Genomic DNA, 20,975 nt, shown 5'->3' on the forward strand with positions numbered 1-20,975 from the left:
ACTGCTCCTAAAAATCAATCTGGAGCTGTAGTTAGGCTTTATCAAAAGAGATTGAGCTCTTAACGGTGCTTCAAGGTAATCGGGAACCTAGCAGTTAATTCATGTTTTATGTTTTTAAATTAAAAAAGCAAGAAGGCTCTATAAGTAAAAAAGTATAAATTTGTAAATGACGTAATAAAGACCCAAGTGAAAATTGGAAGTACGAGCTCGATCTCGAATTGTTTATTTTTTTATTTTTTAAATAAAATATTTAATAATTAATAAATAAAATAAAATAAATAAAAGATCTAATATTAAATTTATACAAATAACAAGTAAAACTTCTATAGAATTATAAAATTTAAAAAAATTTATAAATAATTAATATTAACAGTTGATATTTATCTAGAATAACAATATATTATATGCCTACATATATTATTAATACATACACTTAATATGATAGCATATATCTATTTCATATATGATTATCACACACTAGTATATAAAATTATTAAATTTTATAGATTAATTATTATACAAATTATAAAATATACCTATTAAGTATATTCACTATATAGATATAAGTAATTAGATTGTAAATTATATATTTAATTATAAAAGTGGTATGTTTATATTATTAGCTAATACATATATATATGTATATATATAGGTGTATGTATATATTTATCAATATATGAATGAGTTTTAATCGAGTCGAGTTTTGTCGGGTATGTGTCATTTACAAATTGAGCGGATATCTATTTTCACGAACGAATTTTTTTTTTCTTTATGAGTCGAATTCAATTCAAGTTTAATCGAGCGAGTACAGAGCGGACTATCGAACATATTGGTTCATTTATAGCCCTAATGATAAACACACATAACTTTTCGTAATACTTTACACAACAATGTTTTAAAATGATGGATATTTTTATAAAATAACTTATAAAATTAATATTATTTTATAAAAATATTATTATTTTACAACATGTATTATGAAATATGCTGTAAAATATATTGTATGAGTGATCGATCTTTTCAATTGTGTCTTGAAATAATTATCATTTCTCTATAAATATTTCTTGTAAACAAAACGAATGTGAATGATAATTACCCGTCTGGATTCAGTTTAGTGGTCAAAGAATGGATTTCAAATATAATTTTAATGGATGGATCATGGGGTGGTTTATTCGGAGTTTATTTATCAGAAATGGATCTGCAAAACCAGCCTTGATTTTAAAAAATAAAAATAAAAGTTGTTCTTCGAATGTTTTCCTAGTTACTACAAGATACTTTTTAAGAAAGAGAAGGAAAGAAAACGAAAGGAAAATCCAAACGGAAGTTGGAAACTTTTGCTGAAACCTAGATGAATTCATTCATTCTTTTCTGAGCATATTGTACAGCGATCTCGCATTTCAATCTTTCAGATAGAGAGAGAGAGAGAGAGAGGATGAGCAGCACTCAGGGTTCACACTCCCTGGCCTTCAGGGTGATGAGGCTATGCAGACCCTCCTTCCACGTGGACCCTCCCCTCCGCCTGGACCCCGCCGATCTCATCGTTGGCGAGGACATCTTCGACGACCCGATCGCCGCCTCCGAGCTCCCTCGCCTTTTCGACAGCCACGTCTCCAAGCCCACCGACTCCTCAGATCTCAGCTATCGCTCCAGATTCCTCCTCCACGACCCCTCCGACCCCATGGGCCTCTCCGGCCTCCTCGTCCTTCCCCAGGCCTTTGGGTCTCTCCCGCCGCCCTCTTCCCTCTCTCATTTATTTGGTTACTTCAGTACAATTGTGTTTTCCTTTGTCTTAAGATTGTTGGTTTTTTTTTTTGTTCTTTTCACAGGGCGATTTATTTGGGAGAGACTTTCTGTAGCTATATTAGCATCAACAACAGCTCCAATTTTGAAGTTAAGGACGTTGTAATCAAGGTTTGTAGCCATTCCATTAAATATAAAGCTTGCAGGATATGTTTAGACTCTCGGTGTTCACTTCTCTCCGTTTTGCTATAGAAGTTGTACTTTATTCAATAATTACGCAATGTCATCCATTAACAGGCAGAAATTCAAACAGAGAGACAGAGGATCTTGCTTCTGGATACATCAAAATCACCCGTTGAATCCATTCGTGCTGGAGGGCGTTATGATTTCATCGTGGAACACGATGTCAAGGAACTTGGAGCTCACACGTAAGTCGTGACTCGTACCTCACCATTGGGTTTTAATATAAGTGAGGGTGTGCATTTGGAAATTGGAATGCTGCCTCATTTTACCACCACCGTTAATTGACCCTTTACTCATCAATTTTGATTCACAATCTTTAGGTTGGTCTGCACTGCATTGTACAATGACGGTGACGGAGAGCGGAAATATCTTCCGCAGTTTTTCAAGTTTATCGTTGCCAATCCACTTTCAGTTAGGACAAAGGTATGATCCAATTCCATGTAACATCCAATCATTTTCTTTGTTTCTACCTTCTTCTTTTTTCTGTTTCTTTGTGTCTATTGGTGGCCAAAAACGCTGCATTGGGAGCCCCCATCCACTAAACCTCCCCATCCCTAGTGAAGAAATCAGAACGCCGTAATGATGTGTTGAAAATAAAATCATTTTAACGTGATGATGGCACATAGTTAATACCAGGGGCAAATCATTTTTAACGTGATAATGGTACACAATTGTTAAGGATATGATATAAATAATTAAATTACCTCTTCTCATTAGTTTAAACTTTTGAGACAGATTTCACATCGTTTTAGAGCTGAGGTCATGAATTCAAACAGACTTTATACTTCACCTATTTAATTAAATATTTCACGTGTTGGGCCTATTTATTGAGGTCCCATCTGGCCTACACATGAGAGAGAGTGCTAAGGATATATATAAATAATTAAATCTACATCTGTCATCTTCCCATTAGCTTAAAATTTTGGGACAAGTAATGGTTTCACGTAGTTAATACCAGGGGCACTCGTTGCTTCCTGGTATGTTATTTTGTATTTGACCAAGTTGCATTATATTGTTTTTTTTTTTAAGTACATTATGTTGTTTTTCTAAACATAATATCTATGAAATTCTCTTTTGCAGGTTCGTGTTGTTAAGGTATGTTGAGATTGACAATACTTGTTAAATGTAAGTTTAGTAAATCTTCCTTCCCGTCTTATTAGATTTTTCAAAACTGAACTTCTATATATATACACACACAAGATAATTTAAACTGAAGAAGGGTTGGTTTGATCTATTCACTGTTTCGATAGGAGTAATATGTTGGGTTGACTTGGGAATGAAGTGATTGGAGTAAGTGTCATCAGCTCCTACAAGTTATTGGCGGCCATCATGATCTTGTTACACTTTTATTTTATCATTACCTTTTCTTCCTTTATTTTGTTCTTTAAATTTCTTTCCTTTTTGTTTGATGCTCCAACAAATTATATGGTGCCTTTTTTTAGTGTAAATCTAAATAAATAATTCAAGTGATGGTTGGAACTTTCTTTCTTACTTATAAAAAAAAAAAAAAAAAGTGATGGTTGGAACTTTGTGATTACTGCATCTGGCTCTTTGAATGTTAATCCAGTGAGCAACCCTGTTAGACAACCTGTTGCAAATCCTAATTAGGCATCTCCCTTGTATACGTCCTGTGTACATGGGTCATGCTTATTTTTTTCATCAATAAAATTATAAAAAATGGCACTTTGACAACTGCCCAAATTTTGGATCTGGATTTCATGGATATAGCTATCTTGCAGCACTTACATGCACAAACACACACACACACACACATGAAAGCCACATTCAAAATGAGCTCAGTAGACAAATTGTCTTCTTTTTCTATAAGTAATAAGAAAATTCTCGTAAAAAAAAGTAATAAGAAAATTTTATTGAGAAGTAAATAGGCATAGTCCAAGTACATAGGAAGTATACAAGAGAAAACACCTAGATACAAGCTAGGAACTAGAATAGGCTAAAAGCAAATCATGGAGATTATCTCCATTCAATAGAAGAGCCTTTGCCCAAATACACAAAGTACTAAAGAAAAACTCTCTAAGTTCTCCCATCAAGCGTTCTCTATCTTCAAAGCACCACCCATTTCTTTCCAACTATAAACACCACATCAAACATAAAGGGATCGTACTCCATATGGAAACAATACGACGAATCCCCTTAAAACCTTTCCAACAAGCTAAGAGATCCATCACCTGCTTAGGCATCACCCAAGCAATACCTCTCCTACCAAAAATCTGGTTCCAAAAAGTCTTAGCCACCTCACAATGAAGAAATAAATGGTCAACAGATTCACCATCTTTCTTTCACATAAGCACTAATCCACAACAAATAATCCACGCTTTCTCAAATTATCCATGGTCAAAATTTTTCCAAGGGATGCCAACCAGCAGATAAATGCAACCTTACTAGGCACCTTAGATCTCCAAAAGCTGATTAGACCAATTGTAGTGCTTAAGTTGCACAGACCACATAGTTAAATGTCAGTTGACTCAGCCATGCCAGATCTCTTGTCTGGGACTGTTCTGTTGATACTGAGATTCTACTTTCAATTAGTTATGAAATTACCCTCCAGCACTAGGTGACATTCTTTGTGCCTTGTCATAAATGATCAAGTTTGTGAAATTGATCTGGGTGTTTGTCTGGTAATTTTAGCCTCTATTATAGCTGCATCTTTTACCTCAGGAAACTACATTTCTGGAAGCTTGCATTGAAAATCATACAAAATCAAACCTTCTTATGGACCAAGTTGACTTTGAGCCTGCTCCACATTGGACTGCAACAATATTAAAAGCGGATGGGCACCATTCAGACAGCAATTCTCAGACTAGGTGTGTGGCATATTTATTGTTTCAGGGAGAGATTTCTTTATATTTCAGAGAGAGATTTTCGACTGCTGATGTGCCCTGCTTATTCACCCAACAAATATTTTTCCTTTATGCTATTTTTTGGTCTGTGTCCCTAGATTGTATTTTTTCCCAAGTATCTAAACTGATATTATCACCCTGTATTTCTTAATTATTGATCATTTACTAGTTTGAATTGGCAGACACACATTTAAGCAACCTGTCCTTATCAGATCTGGAGGAGGAATTCACAACTATCTTTATCAGTTGAAATTGTCATCGCGTGGTTCTGCAGAAATGAAAGTTGAGGGTAGTAATATTCTTGGTAAGCTTCAGATTACGTGGCGTACAAATCTGGGTGAACCTGGTCGCCTGCAGACACAGCAAATTCTGGGCACTGTAAGTGTTCATTCTTCAAGAGAAGGAAACTTTAATTTATTTGAAGATATTACATAACAACCTATCACCGGTCAAGAGGAATTTTGTACTATTTGTTGATTTTATTTTGTATCTATTCTTACTTCTAACTCTTTTTTTTTTTTCTTTTTTTTTTAACTTTTTGCAGAGATATATTTTTTCCATTAGAAGTCTGTGATAGGAGTTTAGGGTTGGAGCATGGCAGTGTTTTATATTCTTTTTGACATAGTAGTGCTTGGCTCTCTTTTTTTTTCGCCCTTTTCTTCTTTTCCTCAGTGGGCATGTAACCATGTATCTATGACTTGCTTACATTAGGAATAGTAAAGTTGAACTCATGCTTATCAATATATGTTCATGTGTGTGCGCGCACGCACTTGTATAACTATATGTAAGCAAGTAAAATGGTTGTTTCACTAATTCTGTAGAGACTCATTTCATTTGCAGCCCATCACACGCAGTGATATTGAGTTGCATGTTGCAGAGGTTCCATCTGTTATCAACTTGGAAAGACCCTTTACGGTAACTAAATCATTTGATGCTCTTTTCTGTCTCTCTGTCCACACTAGGCATGTGCAGTTTAACTGTAGAATTTTAATTAGGCTGTCAGAAATTATTCACTCAATCTAGTGTCTGCTAGAAGTGATTTTGTCCATCATATAGTTTGTCCTTTTCATTATTCTTTGATTGTTTGTCCTGAAGATATTTTCTACTGAGTTAAATGACTTAAACCATTAGGAAGCTGAGCGATTGATTGCTACCTCTGCAGCTACATTTGAAACTCACAAACCAGACAGAGAGAGAATTGGGACCCTTTGAAGTTTTGTTGTCGCAAAATGGCTTGCACGAGGAGAAGGTCGTTAGGATTAACGGTCTCCAAACTACGGTAATGCATATAAACTGTTGGAATTATTTATTTTTTTGATAAGTCAATCTAATAGATAATAAACTGTTGGAATTATGTTCAAAGACATTTTACATTGGCAGAAGATTTGCCTAATTTTTCAAATTTTTTTCACCATTCTGGATTTTCTCTCCCGCGGGGAACTCTCATCTTAGTATTCTAATGGTTAGATGCATGGTTGGTCCTTTTGCTTGAGAGATTACTTTCCCCAATTTAACTGGGAATGATGAACCTGGTGACTTGAGGTTGTAAGAGGCCTCTTGGACACTTTTTGTAGTTTGCGTCATAATTGAGATAAATTACATCAATTTAACTTGATTAGAAGTAGGACGAAGATTAAAATCTTGCGAAAGTCCAGATTTATCAGGAAAATCCAAATATTGTCACATAACTCTATATGCACATTAGTATACCTAAGAAAAAAAACTCTATGTATGTTAGTTTCTTAATTTGAATTTATCAAAAAGAAAAAACTCAGTTTCTTAATCCCTCTTTTTAGGCTTATAGAAATTTTGATTGTCTGTGGTCCTAATTTGTGTTTGATATTGGTGTACAGGCTTTACCCCAGGTTGCAGCATTTAGTTACGCAGACTTCCACCTGGTAAGGGAAACTGATTTGCTCCTTGTAGGCCACGTTAGTTTCAAAATACAGCTTTACCATACACCTTCAGTCTTAGTTTTTATCTAATTGCCATGTAAATAGTTGTGTAGTTGTGAAGATTTTATATATGGAGCCATCTAGTGGAAAATGATACTAGAAAAAAATGTGGCAACTCCTTCCCCAAAAAGGGTGGGATCACTTGTTCAATCTTGTTTGGGTCCATGTTCTGTGCTTAAACGCACAACACAATATATTTGTACGTATATGTACGCATATTTATTTGTCTTTGTATGTTTATATATTTACATATATTTATGCATATGGAGCCATTTTGTACATGTAATAGAGGGAGTAGAGATTTGATTTGTTTTTGCAGTAGTTACAAATTATCCAGACCCAGCTCAATTGTATTTTAATCCTCACAATATTAATGCATCAAATATCATATAAACGTACATGGCATGGACATTTCTTTTGTTAGCCCCATTCCTCTCACTTCCTGTAATCGAGCGAAAGCATTTTCAGTTTGCCACAATGACCATTGCCAACCATAAATTTTTTACAATGCTGTTCCTTTACTAGGAAATAAATAGCCTGGCATGCCACATAATAGTATGTGTAATGCTCCTGAGAGAGTTTTTCTAGCTCACAAATGTTAATTCAGCATCTCATTTCTTATCTAACCTTCGGCCTTTGGACCTGTCAATACTAAAAGTCAGCTCACCGTAGTTGGAAGGGTTGTATAGTCCACATGGTCCTCCAATGGAATGGATGTAATCGATTACTGTTGCTTGTTCCCCATCTCAGTTTTCTCCTTTGACCATTCAACGGTCGCAGGGGTGTTGCCATTCAGCCTGTTTCCTCTTTTTTCTTCTCCATTCAACAGTGGAGGTACCTCCTCCGTGGATAAAGCTCCAGTAATGTCAATCAACTTAAATTGCGGCCATCAAAGTCTTCTAATCAATGTCATAGTTCCGACAATATACAATTAAGGCATTATTCTGAATATAATTCTGCTCCATTGGTTATTTTCTCTCTTGGTTAATTCGATAAAGCTGTCTTTGCTAATGCAGAACCTCATTGCTACTAAACTAGGAGTTCAGAGAATCACAGGCATTACAGTGTTTGACACAAGAGAGAAGAGATCTTATGACCCTTTGCCAGACTTGGAGGTTAGTTAACCGTTCAGTTATTAACTTATTCATGTATCTTTCAGATTGCTAATTGCTTTGGTTTTCAGTCATGGTGCTTAATGGAACTAGTGTTCATGATTCTGTTTTTAATTTCAGGTTCCTAGAATGTATTTAGGTTTTTCTTTCCGTGTACATTGGGCTTCACCTATTTCATTCATCTTAATAAAATTTTCTTTTTACTTATGAAAAAAAAAATCTTTTCAGACAGCTAGAAGCTATAAATGACTGCTGATGTTATTAAAAGCTTTACTGCTCTAGGTTGGTTGGACTGTTAGGTCCATTGCTGGAGTCCTAGGCTGGGCTTAGATGGTCAAAAATTGATTAATTCTAGGAAGTTTATCTAGATTAAAAGCTTATGCAGTTGAACCCACGATTTGTTGATGTTTTTAAATGTTCATTCAACAGTATTGCCATTTGAAGTCTATAACGCCAACATGATTTGTTGAATGACTGCTCTGATCTGTGCTCCCGAATGTTGCAGATTTTCGTGGATTTGGACTAATAGATTGGCTAATTTTCGCCTGCTGGGGTTGATTTTGTTCTTATACTTTTGGAGGGATCAGTCTGTCTGTGACAGATGATATCATAAGTTTTATCATCAATGGACTTTAATTAGATCGAGCAGATGAATACAAGATAGACACCCAAATTCTCCCGCTTTATGACTGTTGAGACCCACCCTTCTGAGGCTAGGACGATTTGCTGCAGTGCTTTCAAACAAATCTTTCCATTCTCACAGCAATGACAGAATCTGTTTATCAAAGTGTTATGACTCCATTACTTTGAGATCAAACACACAGCTGTATGATCGCTTTTACATGTTAAATCTGCTCTCGCTCTCTAGTTGTGAAGAATCAAATGACTTTGTTATGTCGACTTTTTCTTTTTTTTTTTTTGACAAGTACTTTGTTATGTCGACTCATGAAGCTAAAAGACTAGCAAATGAGCTTTTCTCACTATACAAGGAACTGTTACTAGCTGTTTTTAGCTTTTGATCAACTTCACTGTGACTTGTTTTTAGTTTTGTTATGTTTATTTCTTTTCTTTTTTTAATTTTGCGGGACAGTTTCGGGTGTTGATCTTACAGAAATTTCTTATGCGATCTTTGGATACGAGGTTAACTAGATTAGAGTTATTGCCAACACACAAGAATAATTAAACCACACTGATTTTAGAAACAGGTTTCTTGCCTTGCCTTAGTATGCAAATGGCAGAACGATTGTCCTCTTCGTCATTGGAAATAGATCGTAGAATCAATCCATTCCTCGACTCTGAGTCAATTTGTGGAAAGTTATGCTTTCCTATCTAACATCCCTTGTGGCAAATAACAATTTTGTCTTTAAAACCTCAAAATAGATCATGATTTCCAACTTTTGAATCTCGAACACTTGTCATCCTCGTGGAGAACAGAACGATGTCGATGGGCCATTGGCAGTTGGGGAATACTTATCCATTTTTGTCCTTTTTGTCCTTTAAGAGTATTGGCAATGAACTAGCTATTTGTCAATGTAAGTCCAAATTGAAAATAAATATTTAAAAAAAAAACATCTACATTAGCCTAGTTAAACATCTCAAGTTTTGACATTTATGCTACAGTAATTCTTAACTACTCGCCAAGTTTGGCGAGCTATTGTATACAGACCAAATTCTTATTTTATTATTTCGTTGCCTCTCGCTCAGTCTTCCCTTGATTTTTCTCTGCCTTCATCCCAAAACCCTCAATTTCTTCTTTCTTTCTCTCAAAACTCATTCTCTTCTTTTCTTCTTCGCCCTTCTCTTTCTTTCTCTCGAAACTTCGCTCTTTTCTTTCTCTCCCGAAACTCCCTTCTCTTCTTTGGCCTTTTCCTTTCTTCATCCCGAAACATGCGAACACCCTGTCTTGAGTCTTTCGTCTTCTTCAACCGCAAGCACCCATTGTTCCTACTTCTTCTTCAACCGCAAGATACCTTCTCTCCATCGTGAGTCCACGTAGCCGTCATCTTCCAGCCCAAAAGGTAATTTCTCTTCCTCGCTCCTCTCTCCCTCTTCTCTGCTTAGATTTCCTCTCCCTTTTCTCTTTCTATTTTCTCTCATTTCATCAAGTGATTTTTCTGTGTTAGGGTTTGCAATGACCACTCTTTCACAAGGTTGCCTTGCCGTTGAATCGTCATCCAAAAGGTTGCATATTTCCTCCACAAACTGAACTTGAAAATCGCGATTTGAGTATTTTTGTGTAACTGATTTGTAATTTCGGTAGTTTGGTTTGTGATTTGGATATTTCTATGTGGTCATGTGTAGTGTGTTATCAAGAAGCATTCTCATTTTTTCTTTGTAATTTGCTTAAATTATCTTAGTTTTTTGGGTTTAAGTTTTCTTAGTTTCTTGACAAATTGAATTGCGATTATCCCCATATGGAACTCTATTATTTGCTATGCATTTGTTTCTTGATTTGCGATTATCCTCGTACTATGCATTTGGTTCATTGTAAAGAATTACAATGGCATTTTGCGAAACTAGGCACAATTATATGTTCTTTATATGCAAGGTTTAGGAAATTAGGCAAGAGGTTGACATTGGTTTTCAAAACTGAACTTAGTAAGCATTGTAAAATCTCATTGAAGTTTTTCCAAGAATACTAGTCTGTATGATATAGATTATAGATCTATTTGATACACATCTGGTTCATTTACGTTCTATAATTGAAATTGTATCTTGTCATTGTGTTAAAAACAACTTTTGAGATTGACAAAGAGAGGCAGACAATGACCAAATCTATAACTTTGTAATTCCTTGCATGCTAACATATTGTCATGTTTCCATCCCCATACTATGCAATGTCATTGTATTTATCTATCAATTTATTCTATGGGAGTTGAATTTGGATTGACATTTCTATTCAAAGAGGTTATATTGAGCCTAGTGCTTTCAATAATAGCTATATAAAGTAGATGGAGAATGGTAGTGAGTCATTTGGTCGTGTAATGACTCCTCTAATTATTTGTACATTCACATGTATAGGCCATCATGAATTATGTCTATAGCTTTTCTTAAGCATCAATATTTCTTTAGCTTTTCTGTTTACACATGATTCTTACAAGATTGTTTTATTTCTTTGGTTGTCTACATGGGCAGTATACATGATTAGTTATGCAAATAATCTTGGACTACGTGGGAATTGTGAAGGGAGTAGTTTCTTTTTTTTTTTTTCATTTTTGCCTTTGATCTCTCTCCCTCTGTCTCTCTCTCCACACGCATGTATATATGTACATATTTTTAAATATAAAGACACAGAGGTTATATTGCTTTTAATTTTGAGAAGTTACTCCTATGATTCTCAGTATGCATCAAACCTCAATTGAACGTGATGTGCTTTGTGACTCTTAAAGAAAAATTAGATTTCTTTATCAAAATTCAATCTAGTTCCATAATGAAGTCATGAAGTAGAACTACACAAATGCATGTTTTACTAATTTACAATATAACTGTGTTACACCCATTAGGTCCCTCATTCTTAAAATCATGATGTGTGAAAGCTTTTGCACTTAAAGATGGAGTTTGTATAGCAACCATTTTGTTGGAGAGGCTAACAAGTGGCATTTCATTGATTTTGTGTCAGAAATTTATATCGCGGAGCATCTTTTAAATGTTCCTCAGTTTCGAGGAATTTGTAAAACTTTAATTAATATTTTGATTAATTGCTACATCTTTTAGATGTTCCTCAGTTTCGAGGAATTTGTAAAACTTTAATTAATATTTTGATTAATTGCTACTACTGAAGTTGGTGAAAATGATATTTTGTTTTATTTGTAAAATTTAATGTTGGATAACAACTTATTTATGAACTATTTTTATTGCTGGATAGCAACAAATTTTATTTTGTTAGTTTGGTAGTTATTGAAATTGATGGATTTCTCAATTTTTAAATTAAATGTTGGTGAAAATATTGTTTGATCTGTAATAAGTATTTTGTAGAGATTAAATATGTGTTTACAAAATATTTAAAAAAATTAATATTAAAAAATATAATATTTTATTATTATTTAAATTTTAAAATAATTAATCTAATGTAGATTAATCTAACTAAAAATATATGTTATGGGCAAAAGATAACATTATAACTAAATTTTCGATTCAATAATAATTAATCCATTATCGATGCTTTAAGATTTATTGTTCTCTCTCTAATCTGAGTACCAGATCAACAGGTTGATGAGAGAGAAAGGTCAGTTTATTTTGTCAACGATGTAGGCTGTAGCCCCAAGTCATATCCAAAACACTCTTTTATCCATATAAATAAAAGAAAAGTATTGCAGGTCACTGCAACTCGCCAAGATAGACAAGTGTACATACAAACGCGAATTAACCAGGAAAATAAACATAAAAACAGGTGGAAGTGTGGATTGATTTCTTCACAACATTATCATCCTGTCCTAAAAATCTCGTCAGGATTGTGAGAGCCCCATATTGCCCAGTTGGCTTCGCTTCCAACACGTGGCATGCTGTGAATCCTTGATTGAACATCAACCTTGAAGTCGGCCCCACACATGACCCCTTCACTGTCAATCCTAGGCATTGCTTTGATTTTCATTCTTGGGTGCTCGAAGCTCATCAACCCATGCTCGCTGTGGAACATGCACCCTGCATTTCACCCCGCCAAATCGGAGGTTAGATTTTGCTTTAATGCAATCCAGTCCCAAAGAAAGAATTGACGGCCACGATCATTTATATAACATAATTTATTAACCAGGAACGTACGATTCTTTAGGACAAAAGCACATGATGTTACATACCAGTAGGGAATGGTGCAAATGATTTAGCACAGCTTGCTTTTATGACCTCTAACTTGTCAGAAATCACCACAGACCCATCAGCTGAAATGCCCCAGAAGAGCCTAATTTCTTCATTTGCACCCTACACAACCAAACAACAAAAGCCGTAAGCAAATGAATTCATGATCATGAGGCCGTCCACAGAAACATGCACCCTCTTGTACATTTTAGATGTTTACACTCGATGTTCGTTTTAGAGCTGGAGGAAGATTTACCAGTGCAGCAAAGACTGTTTTTGCCTTGTTATCGTAGATCACAAATCCAAAGCTTCCATCAAGATCTTTGAGGACCTGATCGGCTGGGTATGGACCTCGGTCACGGAGAGTCCTATAGGCCTCCATCACGAACATGGCCTCGTTTGTGCCCTTTGATAGGCCGTATTGCTTGATGAGGCTGCACAGATTGTTTAGGCTCCCCAAGAAAATGCAGTATATTTCATCCATAGCACAGAACAATCTGCAAAATATCAATTTATTAATTATTCTGCAAATCAGAAATAAACCCAGGAAATAAAAAGATGAGATGGCTGACAAATGAAACTAGAAACAAATGGGTATAAAGAAAGCATAGATTGAACAGAGAGAGTCGAGATCAGAGACGTACCTCTGATGAATGGAATATGGTTTCTCGGGTGGAACATAAGCAAAAGACGTCGCATTTTCAAAGCTGATTGAGAAGGCATTGCCAGATTGAGAAACGAAATCCTTCAAAATCTCAGGTGAAAGCTTGGCCGGCTTCACAGAAGAATTCAATGGCGCCGGGCTATTCAGCTCCTGAGGTGGCTTAACCAAACCTTTGTTGAATATACTCAACATCTCTTCCTGCTTCTTCCAAAAGAAAAGAAAAAGAAATCTTCCTAACAACCAAGAAACTTCAAAGAGTAAACCGATCAGATACAAGAAGCCGATCGAGAGAGTTTAACAGTAGGAGATAGATAACAGATATTGATGCAGAAAAACATATATTGTCCGGATGTTATATAGAGTGAGAGACAGAGAGGGACAACGTGTCAAACTTATCCAAACTCATAGATCGAGGCTTGAAATTGGACCACGCGGAATACCCAGATGGAATGAAATGATTAGTTAAAGTTGTAAATTCTGCTTTTTGTTGTCAAAATTATCTCCAAGTATATTCTGACATTATAAAGCTATGACCTAAGAGGTAGAATTATTTATTATTTATTTAATTATTATTATTTATAAAATATCTAAAAATATTTCACTATCTAAATCTAATCGACTTGGATTGTTGTACTGTTTGAAATTTATTGCTCAAAGTTGTATCATTAGGTATAACGTGATTTATTAAAAAGAAATTAAATTAAAAGGACATTTAAAATATATATATAAAAAAAGAGAGAGAATGAAATTCTAAATTTCTTCTATATCTTATATTTTTATTTTTTATTTTTTAATAAATCTAACATAATATTGCCATGTCAAGATGACATTGAATGAGAAGTTTCATATAAGAGGAAGATTATTCATTGCAGTTAATAATACCATCAGATATGCTTTATTAAACGTGAGAAATGGTCAAACCGCAGAATCTTATCCACAAGCAAGCATTAAAAAGCGTCTGCGGTCAGAGTGAGTGACAGTGTTCCGAGTCAGCAAGATGATTGCGTGCACCAGTGGATCAAGATTTTAATGATGTTCCTACTTTCTAGATTACTTTAGAATCGAGGATATTCGGATTATCTTATTTTTTATATACTATATTTAATTAAAACAGTATTTGAGAGACACATTATTTTGAGAATATTTAACGTTGTTAATTGATGAACGGTTAACTTTCACTTTTCCTCTTGACACGTTCATTTTTGCAGCTTGAAATTAGGTAAATATGAGACCTTTCATAAAGATACGACTTGTTGCAATACCTAGTGTTCGTGTTTTGACACAATGCTGAACATTTGAAAGTTCCTGCAGCTTGGTATTAAAATATTCCGAGCACCATTTTTTATGTAAAGAGCCCAGAAACCATGCTTAAAATGCCGAACAAGGAAAACAGAAGCCTCATCAATACCCTGCCAAACATGGGCTTGGCAAGCCCATGGATCAGCATATACCCGTCGTGCATGCCAAACATGGGCTTGGAAAGAGCATGGAATACACCGGAAAATGGCCCATCAGAAAATCAAGAAATTCTTGCGAATATACATATCTATTTAAGGCCCCTCAAACCAGGCCTTTAAAAGATATGTCTTTATATATCTTCAAAACATTCGGTTGGAATACTTGGTAGGACCGACGATCGACGTTCAGCCCTGGCCCGACTCCACACCCATTATATAATACATCCGACACTGTCTGCACTCATTTGGGAAAATGAAAATTTCTCCAAAATTAAAGTGCGCACTCTGGCGTAAGGAACACATCTAGCATGCTTGTTGCTGAGAGAAAAAAATTATTATTCAATTTTATTGACATCTCTTTATTAATCTGAAAACTTCTGTGCGACAGATAAGATTTCCTCTCTTCTTCTTTTTTTTCCCAAAACACTGGGCCCATTGCCAATGCAGTGAGCCAGAAGGCCCAAAACAGATTACTCCTATTACTTGTTGCAGAGTACGCTACAGTCCGGGCCCACTAATACTCGCTCGCTCTCTCTCTCTCTCTCTCAAAATGATCAATTAATTGAGCAGTTCTTCTACATCTAGCACTGCTCTTTTTAGGTTGTGTTTAGATGTTGAAGTGAGTTGAGTTGAGATGATAAAATATCGTTAAAATATTATTTTTTAATATTATTATTATTTTAAAATTTGAAAAAGTTGAATTATTTATTATATTTTGTATTGGAATTTGAAAAAATTGTAATGATGAGTTGAGATTAGTTTGGGATCCAAACGAAAGCACCGTAAATAGTCCGTGACGGTAATCGTACGTCTGATGGGTTAAGTTGCGTGTACGGACAAAACTCTATTCGTTTTCAGCGGTTGATAGTGAGTGGCTGGTGTTTGTCCTGAAGCCGGTTGCCCTTTCCAAGCCTAATCAAACGCGGCATCGACGCGAACAGATAAGCTCGCTTTGTTGCTTATCTATCACCACTGTCACTACACTTATCAATATTTACAGTCTTTTCAATCTCTTTGTTTTTTTTCTTTTTTTCCCATTCCTTTTTTCTTCGGAAGAATGAATGCATGTCGAGTTGGCGACGCAGCTCAAGAAGAGATTTTGTTTTGGGTCATTTGGCCCTTCGCATGCGCATGTGTTCTTTTTCCCGCAGGACTCTGATAAATGGTTATTTGGCCATACGGCTCTTGCTCTTTTCGGCTATCCGTGCCCTTTTTTTTTGGCTTTCTTCTGGATCCTCATTATTCATGTTGTGTACTTGTAGGGACCTGACCTCATGGGTATTATAATTATTTTTATCTCAATTACTTATTATAATTTTTTAAAATTTTTATATAAAATAAATAAATAATTTAATTTTTAAAAATTTTAAAATAAAAATAATATTTTAAAAATATTTTTTAATAATATCTTATTTAAATTTCAACTTTAATTCTTCTTTAACTAAAAAAAACGTAAATCATGTCACCGGTCGGACACAAAATATAAACACTTTGCAGATTAGAAATTAGCATCTTGCAGGCGGGACCCATCTAAGATATTGAGATCCATGTGGGACATTGATCATCAACCATCAACTTCACACACAAACAAACACGCACACGCACGCGCGCGTGTGTATATGTATATATATATATAGAGGTAGATATACAGATTGACAATATTCAACATTTCTATGTTGATGGAATGAGAAAAATCGAGATTATTCGAGCAAAAATACAACTTTGCTTCTTCTTAATTGGATACGAACTTTATTTTATTATGTTGATGTTTCGATGATTCTAACTGTGGCAAGGAAATATCCAGCTCGAGGACAATGACACCACAATCGCGGAATCACAAAAATACATACAAAATTAATGAACAGTCAATTATTAGGAGCAGATCAAGTTAATGTTTCCTATCACTGTATCAGATCAATGATCTTTCAGAACTTGCAGTAATTAAAACCAGAGGAAAAAGGGCGTCGACCCCAATATCATATATTCAAGATAATACCAAGTAAATCATCATGATCCTCAGAAAATCTTGCGGCCGTACTGTCTGGCTGATCAAATTAAAGTTGGTTTCATACAGGAATATCTTATATATATAATATCCCTGTCTTGGTTGTTGGCGAATTACATCTATTGGTGTTATGTGAATGAATTTAAATACTAACATCTATAATCCATTTCTTGCATGCTTGTAGCTTATTTTTTTTACATGAGCCACAGCTTGTATTAATTACTTTAATTTTGTCAAGTAGCTAGCTTGAACGTCGTGACATTATTTTTTCCTTTTTTGCTGTCTCTCACACGCGAATGCGCATTGACAAAACGTAGACTAAGGGAGAAAACAAAATATTTAAATGGATGTGGGTGGGAAATGGTCAAGGAAGTCGGCCGTCGTACGCCGTACGTCGTGGTTGTCTGCTTTCGTCTGTTTCAATCATGGGAACGACATGAGCACCGGTGCTGGGCGGCTAAATAGATCAGCACCAGATATTGCTAGTTCATGCACTGGATATGTTGCGGGCGATGGCTGCCTACCTCTTCTAAAGTTTTCCAATACAGTGGGCTTCTGTCGGAGAGAATACATGCATAACAGTCATGCATATACGTACGTTGTTCAAGGCCTTTCCCGGGCGCCAGCAAATGCATTTATATATGTTTACAAATTCAAAAGAAAGGAATATATAGATTTCCCCATTAATGGACAGAAATTCAATATTTCGTACGTGGAATTAATTTTATTTTATTTTTCGGAAGTAATTAATAAGTTGGTGGAAATTAATGTCGCTCGATCGGAGAAAATAAAATGGTTAAGAATCACTGTATAAATGATCTAGATGGTCTATAATTAGGAAGTTTGTTTACCCTTATAAATAATGGCATCGATTTCTTTCAGTACTCTCAAATACGTACTACTACACTGCCCATGAACATATATATATATATACTTACGTAACAGTACTACTTAATTCCAATAAATAAGTACTTGTACGTATCTATTTCTACAAAGCTTGGAGCTGGGGATAGGATTGTGGATTATTTGACCCATTGTGTTGTAGATTATAATGATGTGAAGTCATGCATGCATGCATGGTTGATAATTTTCTCTATTTTCCTTAAAATTGATCATATTTCTTTAGTTAAAATAGTGAAACTGATAATATTTCTTTGATCATTTTAATTTAGGTGAAATTAACATTACTCCTGTTAATTTTAAATTAACAAAGTTATAGATAATATATATCCACTTAATTAAGTGAAATGGAGATAATCTTTTTTCGTATCATAGAGAATTCCAATAAATGCCTTCTCTCTCTCTTTTTTTTTTTTTTTTTTGGATTCAAGAAATATTAATTCCTTAAAATATAATCTTAATGTATTGATCTACTCTTTTAACGTACAGTTTCATTAATTACATAGTTGATACGTAATTCAATAAATAAGAAATTTTCTATTTCATTTGAAATATATAATATTAATTTAGAGTGTTTTCATTTTACAATTTAATTACTAATATTTCTTATAGATACATCGAACAAAGTTGAAAAGTTAGAAATACACAGCTCCATGCTCATGCAACAAGTCGATCAAGGGCATGTTTGGAGTTGCATTAAAAATCTTACAAAGTGCTTATATAGCCTTAAAAACTCTTTAATGAAAAAATTAAATTGTTTGAATATTGCATATTAAAGTATATTTTACTTTCAAATAAGCTAAAAAGTTATACGTTTAAGAAAAAACACCAAACGTATTTTTTAGGATAATTTAGAATATAATTCAAATTTTAAAAATATTGTCAATGGGTAAAAATATATATTCGTATCACTTTCAGATAATTATAATTTTCAAAGTTAACGATATGGCCATAATTTTTTAAAAATCAAATAATTGTCATTTTTACATCATAAAATATTTTTTTAATTTATTTTTAAACAAATGTAACATATTTAAAAATCTTTTAAACATATAGTTACTGAAGAATAAATAATTTTTTAATAATAAAACTTATTACTTAGATTATAAATTTTAAATTTTAAAATTATAAATTATATTTCCTATAATAATTCCATATATGCACCAAATGGTCAAAAGAGTAGTACTGCGTGTATGTTGCAAAACTTTACATGTATGTACTTTTGATGTCAATGCTGCTTAATTAATCAAAAAATAATATGATAGCATCATATATTCCTATAAAAATATATATAAGCTTTTCCTTTTCTTTTTTTTTTTTGAATTTTTTTTAAGGAAATTATTATCCATGTCCCCGTGGGCCGTCGGCTGAAATATTTATTAAAAGGACGTATATGGACCAATAGGAATCTCTGCAATATATGTGGCTGAAGTTTGCTGATCAGGTGTTGCCATCGTACGTACGTGCAGGTCGTGGTTGTCACAATCTCAATTCTAAAACCATATATATATATATAGAAAATTCACAACCATGTATATATATAATATACGAGAGTATATGCGTGATGATCTTTTTTTTTTTTGTCACATTCACATCACATGCATGCATACAGTTCACATTTGCTGAAAATATCTCCAATTCCATAAATGAAAATTAATGACGATCGAAGAATATTAATATTGGATTTTTTATTTTAATTTTTTAGAAATAAGGAGGAAAATGGGTTAAGATCATAGGTAGTTGGAATGGTACTATATTTGCTTTTAAAATCTTTACCATTTCCTGAAAAGTGTGGAAGGAAAATTATTATATTGAGAAATAAAAAAATTGAAGAAAATTCAAAAATATCTCATTTTAGAAAATGGACAGCTCCGAGAGCAACATCATTATAAAAAAAACAAATATTTATGATAGATTATTTGATATGAAAATGACTATTTATGATAAAAATATTTATTTTTATAAAAAATAATTAATCATAAATAAACAATTTTTATAATGAATATACAACTAGTTGGGCAAACTATAACTAAATTTTTTTAATTTTTATTTTTGCGAGCAAGTCCATGTGATCTCTGTATAATTTTTTTGTGGATATAAAGCTAAAATTTGCCGGTATCATACTAATACGCAAGGGCATATATATAAAACCTAGAGACATCATTTTTAATTACAAAATGATATGTCGTAAATTGCAAATTAATATTAAAAGATAAGTTATTAAAAGTACATTTATTGCATGACGCGAAATTCTCCCAATTATGTTGGTATCAAACTATCTCTTTTGTAATATATGTTGTTCGTTTTTTAAATGTAGATTCTCTAGATTTTATATTCAAATCATTTGGATCTAGGATGAGAAAATTAAATAATAAAGTGAGTATTACGAAAATACACACATAATTCTAGATATTAAAAAATACGCTTGATATTTTTCTTTCTATTATGTAAACTCACAAATTGACATAATTTCATATGATATGTTTATAACGTACCGTATTAATTTATTTTCATAATATCTCTTCCTGGCTCAAACATTTTTCTTTAGATAATAGAGATCCAATTTCCAAATACAATTTTAACTATAGCACTAAAAACCAAAAGGAAAATGATTAACATATAATACATTTTATAATTTTTTATACAATTATATTTTAAATGAGAAGTATTTGTATAAAAATAATTTATAAAAATAATATCACTTTATATAAATATTCTTATTTTAAAATATAATCATATAAAAAATTGTAAAAAAAATTAAAGAAACTTTATATAAATATTCTTATTTTAAAATATAATCATATAAAAAATTGTAAAAAAAATTAAAGAAATACTTTAATTACAAAAAAATTATATAAAAATAATTTTATAAACTAACGTAATTTGATATGATTGATCATATCATAAATTTATTTTTATTATAAAATAAATTTAATAAAGTAAAAAATTATGTTAATTTATAAATTTATTTTTATAAAATTTATCTGCGTCACTTCTTAAAAGATTATCTAACAAAATGGCTTCCTGTACGTACCCCAGTTGCATACGGCAATTACGCAATTAATCTACTTTCTCGGGCACCTTCTAGCTTAGAATTAGCTGTCTTCGAGACCCGTACGCACCTAACCGGAAAACGTTGGGCCCCGCTCCACTACACGTTCCTTGATGAGCATCGTACTGTACGGTGTGACCGTGGTGACCGGCTATTCCCTGTAACGACCGTCTATATATATCAGATGCCAGCCTC

At 33.5% G+C, this 20,975-nt stretch overlaps 2 protein-coding genes across 2 annotated transcripts; one reads left to right on the top strand and one right to left on the bottom strand.

The window, feature by feature from the left end:
• Positions 1–1,262: 1,262 nt before the first annotated feature.
• Positions 1,263–8,922, top strand: LOC108990617 (trafficking protein particle complex subunit 13). Its single transcript, XM_018964620.2, has 12 exons — positions 1,263–1,719; positions 1,827–1,911; positions 2,038–2,168; positions 2,304–2,406; positions 3,064–3,078; positions 4,663–4,808; positions 5,027–5,222; positions 5,685–5,759; positions 6,007–6,123; positions 6,698–6,742; positions 7,816–7,914; positions 8,417–8,922. The coding sequence occupies exons 1-12, from the start codon at positions 1,433–1,435 to the stop codon at positions 8,435–8,437; spliced, it is 1,320 nt and encodes a 439-aa protein (XP_018820165.1). The 5' UTR covers positions 1,263–1,432; the 3' UTR covers positions 8,438–8,922.
• Positions 8,923–12,176: 3,254 nt separating this feature from the next.
• LOC108990639 (stem-specific protein TSJT1-like) lies at positions 12,177–13,724 on the bottom strand. The gene is made up of 4 exons (XM_018964656.2): positions 13,347–13,724; positions 12,959–13,199; positions 12,705–12,825; positions 12,177–12,552 (listed from the first exon to the last, which is right to left on the bottom strand). The coding sequence occupies exons 1-4, from the start codon at positions 13,556–13,558 to the stop codon at positions 12,335–12,337; spliced, it is 792 nt and encodes a 263-aa protein (XP_018820201.1). The 5' UTR covers positions 13,559–13,724; the 3' UTR covers positions 12,177–12,334.
• Between the last annotated feature and the right edge of the window lie 7,251 nt (positions 13,725–20,975).

The sequence above is a fragment of the Juglans regia genome, chromosome 3 (genome assembly GCF_001411555.2).
Source record: "Juglans regia cultivar Chandler chromosome 3, Walnut 2.0, whole genome shotgun sequence".
Lineage (NCBI taxonomy): Eukaryota > Viridiplantae > Streptophyta > Magnoliopsida > Fagales > Juglandaceae > Juglans > Juglans regia.

Coding starts and splice junctions, on each gene's coding strand:
- LOC108990617 (XM_018964620.2), top strand. CDS start 1,433: ATGAGCAGCACTCAGGGTTCACACTCCCTGGCCTTCAGGGTGATGAGG. Junction 5,760..6,006: donor ACTTGGAAAGACCCTTTACG/GTAACTAAATCA, acceptor CTACCTCTGCAG/CTACATTTGAAACTCACAAA. Junction 7,915..8,416: donor ACCCTTTGCCAGACTTGGAG/GTTAGTTAACCG, acceptor CGAATGTTGCAG/ATTTTCGTGGATTTGGACTA.
- LOC108990639 (XM_018964656.2), bottom strand. CDS start 13,558: ATGTTGAGTATATTCAACAAAGGTTTGGTTAAGCCACCTCAGGAGCTG. Junction 12,826..12,958: donor AAACAGTCTTTGCTGCACTG/GTAAATCTTCCT, acceptor TTGGTTGTGTAG/GGTGCAAATGAAGAAATTAG. Junction 12,553..12,704: donor ATTTGCACCATTCCCTACTG/GTATGTAACATC, acceptor GGTGAAATGCAG/GGTGCATGTTCCACAGCGAG.